The 11,770-nt window shown below is 28.9% G+C and overlaps 3 protein-coding genes across 9 annotated transcripts; all 3 read left to right on the top strand.

The window, feature by feature from the left end:
* On the top strand, window positions 1-468 carry LOC105147246 (histone-lysine N-methyltransferase SETMAR). Its single transcript, XM_011058129.2, has one exon. It carries the CDS (start codon window positions 1-3, stop codon window positions 466-468), a length of 468 nt encoding a protein of 155 aa, XP_011056431.2.
* A 65-nt stretch (window positions 469-533) lies between these two features.
* LOC147908558 (uncharacterized) lies at window positions 534-11,452 on the top strand. Of its 4 annotated transcripts, none has more exons than XM_087409971.1 (10): window positions 536-1,517; window positions 1,643-1,762; window positions 1,881-1,998; window positions 2,140-2,407; window positions 2,529-2,645; window positions 2,709-2,799; window positions 3,169-3,302; window positions 3,509-3,641; window positions 4,742-4,821; window positions 11,366-11,452. In XM_087409971.1, exons 1-9 carry the CDS (start codon window positions 1,374-1,376, stop codon window positions 4,796-4,798), a joined length of 1,182 nt encoding a protein of 393 aa, XP_087266097.1. In that variant the 5' UTR covers window positions 536-1,373; the 3' UTR covers window positions 4,799-4,821; window positions 11,366-11,452. The 4 variants fall into 4 exon arrangements, with proteins under 4 accessions (XP_087266095.1, XP_087266098.1, XP_087266097.1 ...); XM_087409970.1 differs by lacking the exon at window positions 11,366-11,452 and adding an exon at window positions 4,910-5,180; XM_087409969.1 differs by lacking the exons at window positions 4,742-4,821; window positions 11,366-11,452 and having other exon boundaries at window positions 534-1,517; window positions 3,509-3,845.
* On the top strand, window positions 7,563-11,729 carry LOC147908557 (uncharacterized). 4 transcript variants are annotated; one of them, XM_087409960.1, is made up of 9 exons: window positions 7,563-8,036; window positions 8,351-8,455; window positions 8,579-8,696; window positions 9,139-9,406; window positions 9,544-9,660; window positions 9,729-9,819; window positions 10,679-10,821; window positions 11,366-11,498; window positions 11,586-11,729. In XM_087409960.1, exons 1-9 carry the CDS (start codon window positions 7,893-7,895, stop codon window positions 11,637-11,639), a joined length of 1,173 nt encoding a protein of 390 aa, XP_087266086.1. In that variant the 5' UTR covers window positions 7,563-7,892; the 3' UTR covers window positions 11,640-11,729. The 4 variants fall into 4 exon arrangements, 3 of the variants coding, with proteins under 3 accessions (XP_087266086.1, XP_087266084.1, XP_087266087.1); XM_087409958.1 differs by having other exon boundaries at window positions 7,565-8,036; window positions 8,351-8,470; XM_087409961.1 differs by having other exon boundaries at window positions 7,835-8,036; window positions 8,373-8,470.
* Window positions 11,730-11,770: the final 41 nt, after the last annotated feature.

The raw sequence follows: 11,770 nt of genomic DNA, 5'->3' as shown, positions 1-11,770 counted from the left end.
ATGGACACCAGCAAAGAGAAAATACGCCATATTTTACAGTTTTTCTTCGATAAAGGCGAAAACGCAAGCCAGGCGGCTGAAAATGTAAATAGTGTTTATGGTTCTGATACTATAATAGCTAATCACGCGCAATTTTGGTTTCGTCGATTCCGTTCCGGTAATTTTAATGTCAAAGATGCACCACGCTCTGGAAGGCCAATTGTCGAAAATATCGATAAAATAATGGAAATCATCGAATCCGACCGTCATGTAAGCACTGTTTCGATTGCCCAGGAGCTAAACATTGCACAAAAAACGGTTTGGAACCACTTGAATAAGGCTGGATACAAAAAGAAGCTCGATGTATGGGTGCCAAACGAGTTAACGCAAAAAAACCTCATGGACCGAATTTCCATCTGCGAATCGCTGCTGAATCGCAACAAAATCAACCCATTTCTGAAGCGGATGGTGACTGGTGATGAAAAGTGAGTCATTTATGACAACGTCAAGCGAAAACGTCGTTTATAACACCACTATGGATAACGTTACACAAAAGTATTAGGTGTTGGAATTAATTCGTAGCGTTTTTTAATGAAAGAATGTTATTTATTTCACATGAGCATTAAAAAATACATTAATGAAAGTACTTCCCATCACTTGTAAAACGCTACGAATTAATTCCAACACCTAATATATAAAACATAAATAGTTTCAATATAAAGCGTTATACACATAAAATATTAATAAGATAGAGATTACAATACTTCAAGAACAGGGCTGGGATTTAGTTACACTTTTCGGCCGAATTTCAGCTTGGTTTCTGTTCCTTATTCCAACCCGCGCAGTCTAAATGTTGATTCGATATTTAGGCTGCGCGCGGGTCGGTGAAGTAAGGGGCAGGAATCAATCTGAAAGTCGGCCAAAATGTGCAACTAAATCCCAGTTTTGCTTTAAGAATAAACACATTTCATTGATACTTAAGATTAAATTAATGACCAACACTATTTTAAAAGATCAAGCGTCCCTTGTGAGTGTACGCACTAGAATAAAACGCATAATACGTATAATAAAAAGCGATCAGTGCGCTTGCGCGACCATCTATCGAGTTTCTCTATGCGAATGTTTTCCCATGGGATATAAACATCTGTTAAATTTCTTTCAATGTTAAATCGATCATTTAATTATGTTTTTCTTATAAAACAGTGATGAATTCTAAGTACTTTAATCTTATGACATTATTGAATTTCGCTTTGTATATTAAGCAATCGAAGTTAAAATTTACTAAAAGATAAAAACTGAAATATTTTCAACCAACTGTTAGTTTAATAGAATCGGAAAAAGAGAATAGGCAATTTCTTATTTTTTACGGTTAAATATACTTTAGTGTTACAAAGATGATTTGTCTTGAAACGAAACACTTCAGGCTCAATAGATTTCTTTTGCTGGCGATTGGTTTATGGCCTCATCAGAGATCGAAACTTGCTCAAATTCAATTTATTGTACTTTTTACTATTTTAACAACTTTTATTGTATTTCAGGTGATAATAAGTCATTTTTCATATGAAACAATAATTAACAGGAGAGATTAGAATTCGAAACTTATTAATTACTCTACGGAATTATTCTTTTAATATGAAATTTCCAAAGACTTACTTATTTACAGTTTACAACATTTTTAACTTCAAAATGCACTGCAAATCTCATTATCAATGTTCTGTCTTCCGCATTTTTCTTCATTTCCTGTGCAATTAAATATCATTCGTTTTGGATTAACGCCAATACTGTAAGTCAAATATTTATTATACAATTTTTCCAGACAAATATTCGTGATAAATAAATCTTGAAATATGACATTTTTTAAATATTTTATACGAAAACTGCATAAAATATTATTGTAATAGATGAGAGCTTCATTAGAACAACTTCAGCATGTTTGTAACGAAATAAAAAATAAAAACGAAATTGCTATTATTGAAAAGTATGGCCGTATAGGAAAACATCAAACGAGAATAATTACGAGTAAGATAGTAAATATATGTTTTCATTTTAATGAATTATTAATAAATGTACAAAAATTTATAAAACTTAAATAAATTTTACTTAAATAAATTCTTGTTTCTTATACATATGTATATCATTTGTTTTCTAATTTAATGTTAGTATTTGCCGCATGTGGCACATCTATTTATCTCTTCCTGCCAATTTGGTCTCATATATTTGATGTAATTCTGGCTATAAACAATTCCCGATCACGCTCTGCAGCGATTTACATTCCAACAGAATATTTTGTTAATCAAGAAAACTTTTCCTACTTAATTCTTTTGCATACAAACGCAGCTTCGTGTATAGGGGCAATTGCAATGGTAGCAACAAGCACCATGCTGATAGTGTACCTTAAACATATTTGTGGAATGTTTAGCATTGCAAGGTAGAATTCAATACAATCACTTGTTTTATAAATGAAATCTATTCTTTATTTAATCAGATCTATCTCAATCAGATCTAAAAAAAAATTAAGGACTTACAGAAAAATATATGTATTCATATAGTTTCCGTATTAAGAAGGCAATGGCAATTAATATGCAACAAGATGTTACTGAAGAAAAAATGATTATAATTTATAAAGGAATAATCTGTGCGATAGACATTCACCGTAAAGCTACAGAGTCAGTACACATTCTACGATATCTGTATAACGTGCTGTACTAATTTTTGTTTTGTTTTTGAAGGTTTTCTCAAGTCTTTATAAAGAGTTTCGAAGGATCTTTCTTCTGCTTAATAGCGGCTGGTATGGTTTGCTTAACCAGCACTCTTGTTCAAGTAAGTTTTATTTTTTGTTATTAAACGCGCGTATCTTTTCATGAAAGATATAGTTTTCATAATATTAAGATTAAATAAAGAATCTTTAATTAAAACAATATGAAAAAATAATTTTCTTTAAGAATAAAATCATCTAAAAATTCATGATTATTCTTCGTTCACCTTTTTTTTGTAATCATAAGCTATGCATTATTTGCATAAGTATGTCATAAAAATATAGTTTCCTAATATGTGCAATCAATAAAGAAAATAATTTATTATGTAATGCCAGCTATATAATTTGTCCTAAAGAATTACAGAAAAGTTACGAAGTTTCTTGCTTGTAAAAAGTTAAAATACACATAAAACATATGTTTTTATATTTTTTAGATCATGTCATATAATAACACAGAACAACTTGTATTACAATTTATGTACATAAGTGTCGTCTACTTGTACATATTTTTTTCCAATTATTTTGCACAAGATATTACAGATCACAATGAATACGTATTCGCTACAGTGTAAGAGACAGTTGCATCGTACGTTCATACTTAAGTAATTTTATAAATTCTTGTAACAAAAAGATGAGTTAACAAAAGTATTCAAAAATAATATTATTCTTGACGAATATACGACAATATATACTATAACAATTTATACTATAACATATATTTTTATTTTTTCATGTTAGGCTTTACAATAATTTATTATTATCATTTTTTTGTAGATACAATGTTGAATGGTATATAGCTCCGTTACACATACAGAAAATGATGTTATTTTTACTGCAAAAGGGTACACAGGCTTTTCATTTGATCCTCGGTGGAATATTCATTGCGTCTATAGAAAGTGCTGCTACGGTAAGAAACATATACAACCTTTGTTGCCACAACCCACGAATATTATTGTTTAATCGAAAATAATAACATTCACAGTCATTCAATATTTTGACTACTTTAGAATTATTTAGATAATCAACTAACGTAGCTCTATTAAAATAAGTTGAGAATGAAATGTAAATTAGCTTAAAAAAAATAGAATAAAGAACAGCGAAAACTGTTAAATTGTTATTATATATTCATTTGGTGTATTGCACTCAAGAATATTATACAATAAATCAACGTTCCTTATATGAAAATATATTTATGGATTAATCCGAAGAAATGGATAATTTAAATAAGTAGGGAGAAGTCGCCTATATCACATCCCTTAACGTTTAAACAAAATTGTAACAAAAGTACCGAAGGGAGTAGAACATTTGTGTTCTAAATTAAACTTTCATTAGAAATAAAACGATACTTTTACGAAAATAAGCATTAAATTTTTGTTTAAATCATAAATTTTAAAAAAAAGTAGCTTTCGATACGATTTGGAGACAGGATCATTAAAATGTACCACTAGATTCCTAAATCATATCGCGCCCAGGGACGGAATAAGAGAATGGGCGAAACCCTTCGCAATCGTTAATACATATATGTGCGAAAGTTCCTGTTTTCCTTCCCCCTCGGAATACTAAATAATTTTCGTAATTTTAAATTAAATCTCGCTTTGCGTGCAAACTTAGAAACCTATTTAGAACCTAAAGAATTTATGTATCAATTATCGCCCTGTAGTACACTAAGATTCATTTACCACCTTGTATTGATAGCACTTTAAGTAAATTGTACAAAGACTTAAATCAGACACCAAACAAAATCAATTTTGAATGTCACTCGTAAACAGACGGCTCAAAGACAAAACAAAAAATGACAGTTCTTAAGCCATGTTAGCCAAGTCACCTTTAAGTGTCATCACCCTTAAAAAAAATGTTTCGTTTAAGAAATACAATGGATATACGATTTTACCATCGACACAACCATCGAACTTCTATATTGTCCTTCCATTATTATAACAGACATTCTCTACACAGCCTCGATATAGCTTCTTGCAGAATGAAACAAAAGAAAAATTTTCATTACAGTTGATGGGTACTTCAATATCTTACTTCACTGTTCTCTATTCTGCAAGTACGAAATAATAATTGCAAAATAATTAAGATAGGTATGTATAAAAGTGAAAGAGATATGAGAAAGTAAGAGGGAGGAGGAGAAAGGGAAGAGAAATGTAAACTAATATGAAAATTGTTTAGCCCTTGGTTTTAGGTGTCGCTTCCTGTAAGTATCGTTTCGTCAAGAGGTAAAAATTATTAAATTATACAAAAATTGACATATTACAATTTATCAAAAAATGTAGAATATAAGTTGACATTATACGTTATCAATAATTCACATGAATGGAATATATTATGTTAAAAGAGATCGAACCGCGTCTGCGTAATCTATTATCACATGATTCTCTCACACGAACGAAGTATTTTTTTATGGAAAATAAACACCTGTTGCATTATTACTATAATCAAATCGACCACTTAATCATACCTCTTCCAGAATAAAAATGTGAATTACAATCATGTATTTTTTCTATCTGTCAATGATATTTCGTTGTGCGTTGCATTTAAATTAAGTGGTGAAATTAATTTTTGCTGCTCGCTGCTGAAGGTTCTGACTCCAACGCTGACGAATTTCGACGGTAAAATCATATGTGTTTAGACATCACTAAAAATGATTCAATCTTAACAGGTTAAATTTCTCGACGCCAAAGAGATTTTCGACTGAAAATGAACCGCGATAAGCTGTTTTTCAGACATGTGCTTCTTCACTACTTCGACCTCAAGAAAACCGCAGCTGAAGCGCATCGCTTATTATCCGAAGTGCATAATTATAAAATTCCATCGGAAAGAACATATATAGAATTTGATTTGAACGCTTCCAAAACGGTGATTTTGACGTGAGAAACAAAGAACGTTCAGCCGAAAACAACGCGGAAAAGGAATATTCACGGGCATAAAACTTTGCTCTGCATTTGATAAGACCAAGAGGATATGTGCTGTATTACGAGCTCTTGCGTCCAAATGAAACTGTTAAAGCCATTCCACACAACTTGCATAATCGCATAAACATATGCATAAAGAAAATCATCCAATCGTATTTTACGTTTGTCTTTGTGGAAATGTGATTGGATAATTTTCTTTATGCATATGGTTATGCGGCTATGTAAGTTTGTGTGGAATGGCCCTTACAGCTGATTGCTACAAACAGCAATTATGCCGATTGAATGACGAGTTAATGCAAAAAAGATCATCCGTGGCTAACAATCGAAAGTCATTTTGTTACATAATAATGCTCGATTTTTACATATTGCGAAAAGCGTGAATCAGACACTTTTACAATTTGAATGGGAAATTCTCTCGCATCCAGCATACTCTCCAGACTTGGCACCGTCGGATTACTATCTCTTCTCCGATCGATGCAACACACACTTACGGGCACACACTTTTCCAGTTACGAAGAAGTTCAAAAATGAGTAGATGAATGGATTGCCTCGAAAGACACCGCGTTCTATCGTTGTGGGATGGCCCTGTTACCAGAGAAATGAGAAAAAGTAGTAAAACATGGAGGAAATTACTTTGATTAAGGTATTCATTCATCTTCCCTTCGGAACAAATCAATTTTAGAGACCAAAAAACGGCAGAAATTAAGTTCACCATCTAAATTAAGCAATTCAACTTCAAATTTATCTATATAAAAAATATTTCATTACATTTCAAGTACCTTATTTAGTTTTAACTATATGATTAAATAATTCAATGATTTTCACATAATAAACAAAATATTAAGTTTCAATTTGTATGTATCCGATTTAAATAATGCAACGACATGTATCAGAAAGAACAATAGATTTCTAATATTATTGTAATCTTTTTATTTACTAATGTTATTTATTAATGTTATCGACAACATAACATTATAATAACATATATACATTACAATAAAAATATTAAAAAATTTAATTTGAAATCATATCAAATTTAATTTTTTTGTTAATTTTGTACATTAATTACACTAATTTTAGTATAATATGATATATTCAAATATTTTTTACAGCTTAGAATATTTATGACTCTAAAATCCAAATTCACTTAACATTTTCTTTTTATATTATTATTGTCCATTTTATTTACAATTAAATACATTTCGTTTAGTGTTAAAATTAAAATTGTATAAATAAAATAATTATTTATATATATTATATATTATACTATAATAAAAGATCACACAAAAAGTTCCCGGAATTAATTTGTAACACAAAATAATAATTAATTTTATAACACAGAAATAACTAATTTTGCCTTTACTTACATAACATTTTTTTTTAAATAGTTCCCTGGGCAGCGCCACACAAATTTATTAATGTTTGAAAGCATTCCTAAAAATTATTTTTTGATACTTTTCAGTGCCCTTATCGCGTTTGCAATTAACTTCCTCGGTACTTAATAAGGACCGTCAAAATCTTTCGTCGTGTCAGAAAGAAATGTTTGGAAATATAAATACACGGAACAGCTGGTTTCTTTTGCACGAAAGCATCTAAGCATCTGCACATCGATCATTAAATGTCAAGCAGTCTTACCTGATGTAACACGACTTTAGAGCATTTGTCATGTATGTTCTCGCGACTTAATTTTTCCTGTTTCCGCTAAAAGAAGTTTTGAAAGATTCATTTACGCGCGAATGTGAAGTCACTGAAAATGCGACGAAAGTACTGAAAGACCTATCGAAAAATGATTTTCAGGAATACTGACATATGTAGCTATCCAAGGAAACTTATACTTTGAATAAAATGTTGTGTAAATAACCTATAAAAGGATTAAAATTATTGACGGTGTAAAATTAACCTTATTTTCCACATGATGCAGAAAATAGTGTGAAGTATAGACTTTACTTCATGTGAAAAGCTTACGCGATTCTCTGTTAGAAAATAAATGCACAGGTGCACTTCTATGAGAAATAAACATCCATGCAATTTCCTATATTATTGATCGCTTAATTGCTGAAAACTTTTCTTAGAAAAAAGTTATTAAATTTCCAACATTTTCCTGACTATTTTTCGCAACTTTAAATTAAATTAGATAATTTACAATACAATTTACGAGAAAATGGAAGTTATAAAGTCGAAGGAGGGGATGCGCAAACTATCGCTGACTTTCGCAGTCAAGTTTCTATCGTCATAAAGTGATGATCTCTATCGAGTCTAAATATTTTCACCTTAATCGGATTCTCTTACTCGCTCTTGGTTTATGGCCTTATTATCAATCAAATCTCGTTCGAATTCAGACAATCTTATACTTTGGAATTCTAATAAGTTATATTATTTTCCAGGTAAATATATTCTATTCTATATAATATTCTAAATTTTTCATTGTATTATATATATATATTTAATTATATTTAATTATGCCACACATTATAAGTCTTCATATAAATGAATAATTGTTGTTAATGAGTGATAACTATTCAGTTTCTTAAAATTTTTAATATTGACATCGTGATATGTACTTACTATTTTATAATTTCAATTATAAAATTTTCATTATATTATTTGTCACTGCAAAGGAGCTGGCCATTTTAAACTTACAATTTGCTAATTAATTAAGAAAATAATGTCGAGATCTCTTTAAATTTATCTATTATAGCTTTCAACATTTTTGACTGCAGAATGCACTCCTGAACTTATAATAAAAGTTCTTTCTACTGTAATATTTTGTATTATGTACATCATAAATTATAACGCATTTTGGGTAAATACCGATAATGTAAGCTGTATCAATGTTATATATTTAAAAAATACACTTTATAAATGAATCCCACGTATGACAATGTATTCAAGTTTTCTAATAACAAATACGTTATTATTATAATAGGTAAAATGTTTAATGGAACGATTGCAGCAAATATGTAATGAGTTAAAGGACGAAAATGAACTCAATATCATGAAAGAATATGGAAACAATGTAAAACGTTGTACAACTATATTCATATGTAAGACAACATAATAATGTGAATATATATATTAATGTAAATATATGTATATTACACTCTTAAATGAAAATTCATAATCATAACAAGTTTTTAAAAAATAACTAAATATAAAATAAATTAAATATTATTTTTTATATTTATATTAAAAATAATCATCATATTTTTCTAGAATGTAAAGATATATTAAAAAAATAATAAAAAAAAGAGAATTTTGTAATACTTAATAAATATAGATATATATGTATACATATATATACATCATTTTAGTCATTACGTTGAAAACGTAAAAAATTTTTTGTAATTAACATTTTTGCATAGAATATAGAAAAGAAATAATTATATAATACAAAAGTTTAAAAGGTATAATATTTCGCCTACTTTAAATGGATATTTAAAAAATAATTAAATATTTACATAATTACTTTTTTTTAAATGTTCTTAGTGTTTGCCATGTCCTGTATATTTATCGGTATTTTAACGCAAATTTTGTGGATAATATTTGATATTGTTTTACAAACAAACGGATCTCACTCACGCCAAATGCTACATATCATGGTATCTGAATCCTTTATCGATGAAGAAAAATATTATTACATAATTTTATTATATACAAATGTAGTCATATGTATAGGAGCGATTACGTTAACTGCGATAGGGACAATGCTCAGAGGATATCTTATACACGTTTGTGGAATGTTTAAAATTGCCAGGTAAAAATAAATCTACAAATAAATCACTTGTCAGATTTTGAACGTTATATAGTTCCAAACAAAATCTTAATATTGTCTTAATAGAAATTATGATGACTTATGGAGAACTGTATTTATAGCTTAAAATTAATTTGTAGTTATCGTATTGAGCAAGCGTTCAAATACTCGATCAAAATATTCGACAGCATCGAGAACGAGATTATGATATACAAAGAAATAATTTGCGCTGTCGATATTCATTGTAAAGCTATAAAGTAGGTATCCATATACATAACAGCATTCATATATTTCAATATTCGAAATAATATTTTACTTTTTTAAGGTATTCCGAATTTCTATTATCCAGCTTTGAAGGATCCTTTTTAGCATTAACAGTGATTAGTGTAATTTGTTTGAGTCTCAATCTTTTTGCAGTGAGTTTTCTTCCGTTTTTAAACATGTTATTATTTAACATGAATAAATGATGTAAATTATGTCATAATGTTTGAACTTAAAAAAAATATGAAATAAAAAACATAATTAAATAATTACGAAACCAATTAAAAACAAATTTTAATTCGTTTTTAATTATTCAAAATTGTTAAAAAAAAGAGTAAATGCAGATTATTTTATTGTATATATCATATGACTAAGTTTAGTCATTTTTCTTTCTGAATTTAAGTCGTGGCCTATCAAAAATCGACCTAAATTATTTGGACCCCTTCTGTAAGCACTTAATAGATGACCTGCCTTTAATTCTAAGTCAGACCTCATTCTTACGTGATCTGACCTAAAATGTGAAATCGCTTGTAAATTCAATGTAAACGCATGCTGTCCTATGGATATAAATATCAAACTGTCAATATAGACTCAGTAATCAATTTCGCGGTTTAAAAAATAAAGGCGTAACCGGCATAGAGGGCGCTGAAACCGCGAATATATTTTAAATTGCTTACGCTGTAAAAGTGAAAGCATAAAGTTTGCATAATTATACATAACGCATAATGCATAAGAAAATAAACCAATCAAAATTCTTCATTTTCTTCTTTTCCATGAAATAAAATACTCTAATTGATTGATTTTCTTATGCTTTATGGATTATGCATTAAGCAAAGGTCTGTCTTAAACGATTGATAGCTAGACCTATCTTAAGTCATAATATAGGTCAGATCATACATATGTCTCTGAAAAAAAGCCATTTACTTGTAATCTATACTATTATAATATTTTTGTATACTAAATAAGTTATTACTAAGTATACCTAAAATTTTTACCATAGCCATAATATATTAGATTTTTCACAGTGTGTCCATTGGAAACAAAGAGGAATTCTTATTTCATCTTTTGATTGTGTCGGGCATTTTTGTGTACATGTTTATAGCTAACTATACCGGGCAAGAAATTATGGATCACAATAATTATATATATATTACAGCGTAAGAAATTATTTCATATATAATTATCACGTCTCCATTTTTATTTAATTCTAATTATGTCGTACGTATTCTTTAATTAAAGTAAAGATTATTAAATTGTAATTATATAAATGTTGAGTTTAATATAATAGTTATGCGCCCCAATTATTTGGGGAAGAGAGAGATAGAAGACTTTTATTTGTACTATTTGTCAAAATTTAATCCAACATAGTTTTAAATTTTTTATAGAACAAGTGCTTAAACATATTTCCACTAATAAGAGTAATAATTAAAAAAAATACGAAGCATATAAAATATGACTAGTGCTTCTGATCTCTCTCTCTCTCTCTCTCTCTCTCTCTCTCTCTCTCTCTCTCTCTCTCTCTCTCTCTCTCTCTCTCCCCTCCCTTTGTTTCTCTCTTTCCGTGTAATTTGGATTAATAATAAAAGATAATAATTAAAATGTCATCAAATGTCAGCAAATGTTTAGAGTTTATTAAATAATTAGTAAAACATTTTGTCGGCAGATGAGAATCTTTTCATTATTGTTGTCTTTGTTTTATAGATACAATGTTCGATGGTATGTAGCCCCCGTGTACACTCAGAAGTTGATACTTTTTATATTACAAAGAAGTGGCAAAGCAGTTGCTGTGAATTTTGGCAATATAATTGTGGTATCTTTAGAGTGTTTTGCTATGGTAATAATTATTCTATATCATATTATATTTTAACATGACTTATCACTCTCCCAATGATAATGCAATGGAAGACATATTTTGTTACAGTTATTAAAAGCATCGATGTCTTATTTCACGTTCATGTATTCTACACAGCATTGACACCAAAGTTCATTACTTAAAAATTGGATCACAATTAATCACAATTAAAAGAATAAAATGTGATTTAAGAAATACTTGTATAAATCATAATGAGTGTTAATGTAGTTGATTTTTATTCCCAACTGCTGCCA

This window comes from Acromyrmex echinatior, chromosome 9 (genome assembly GCF_024713525.1).
Source record: "Acromyrmex echinatior isolate Ae372 chromosome 9, ASM2471352v2, whole genome shotgun sequence".
Classification (NCBI taxonomy): domain Eukaryota; kingdom Metazoa; phylum Arthropoda; class Insecta; order Hymenoptera; family Formicidae; genus Acromyrmex; species Acromyrmex echinatior.
This window is presented reverse-complemented; position numbering and strand designations above follow the sequence as displayed.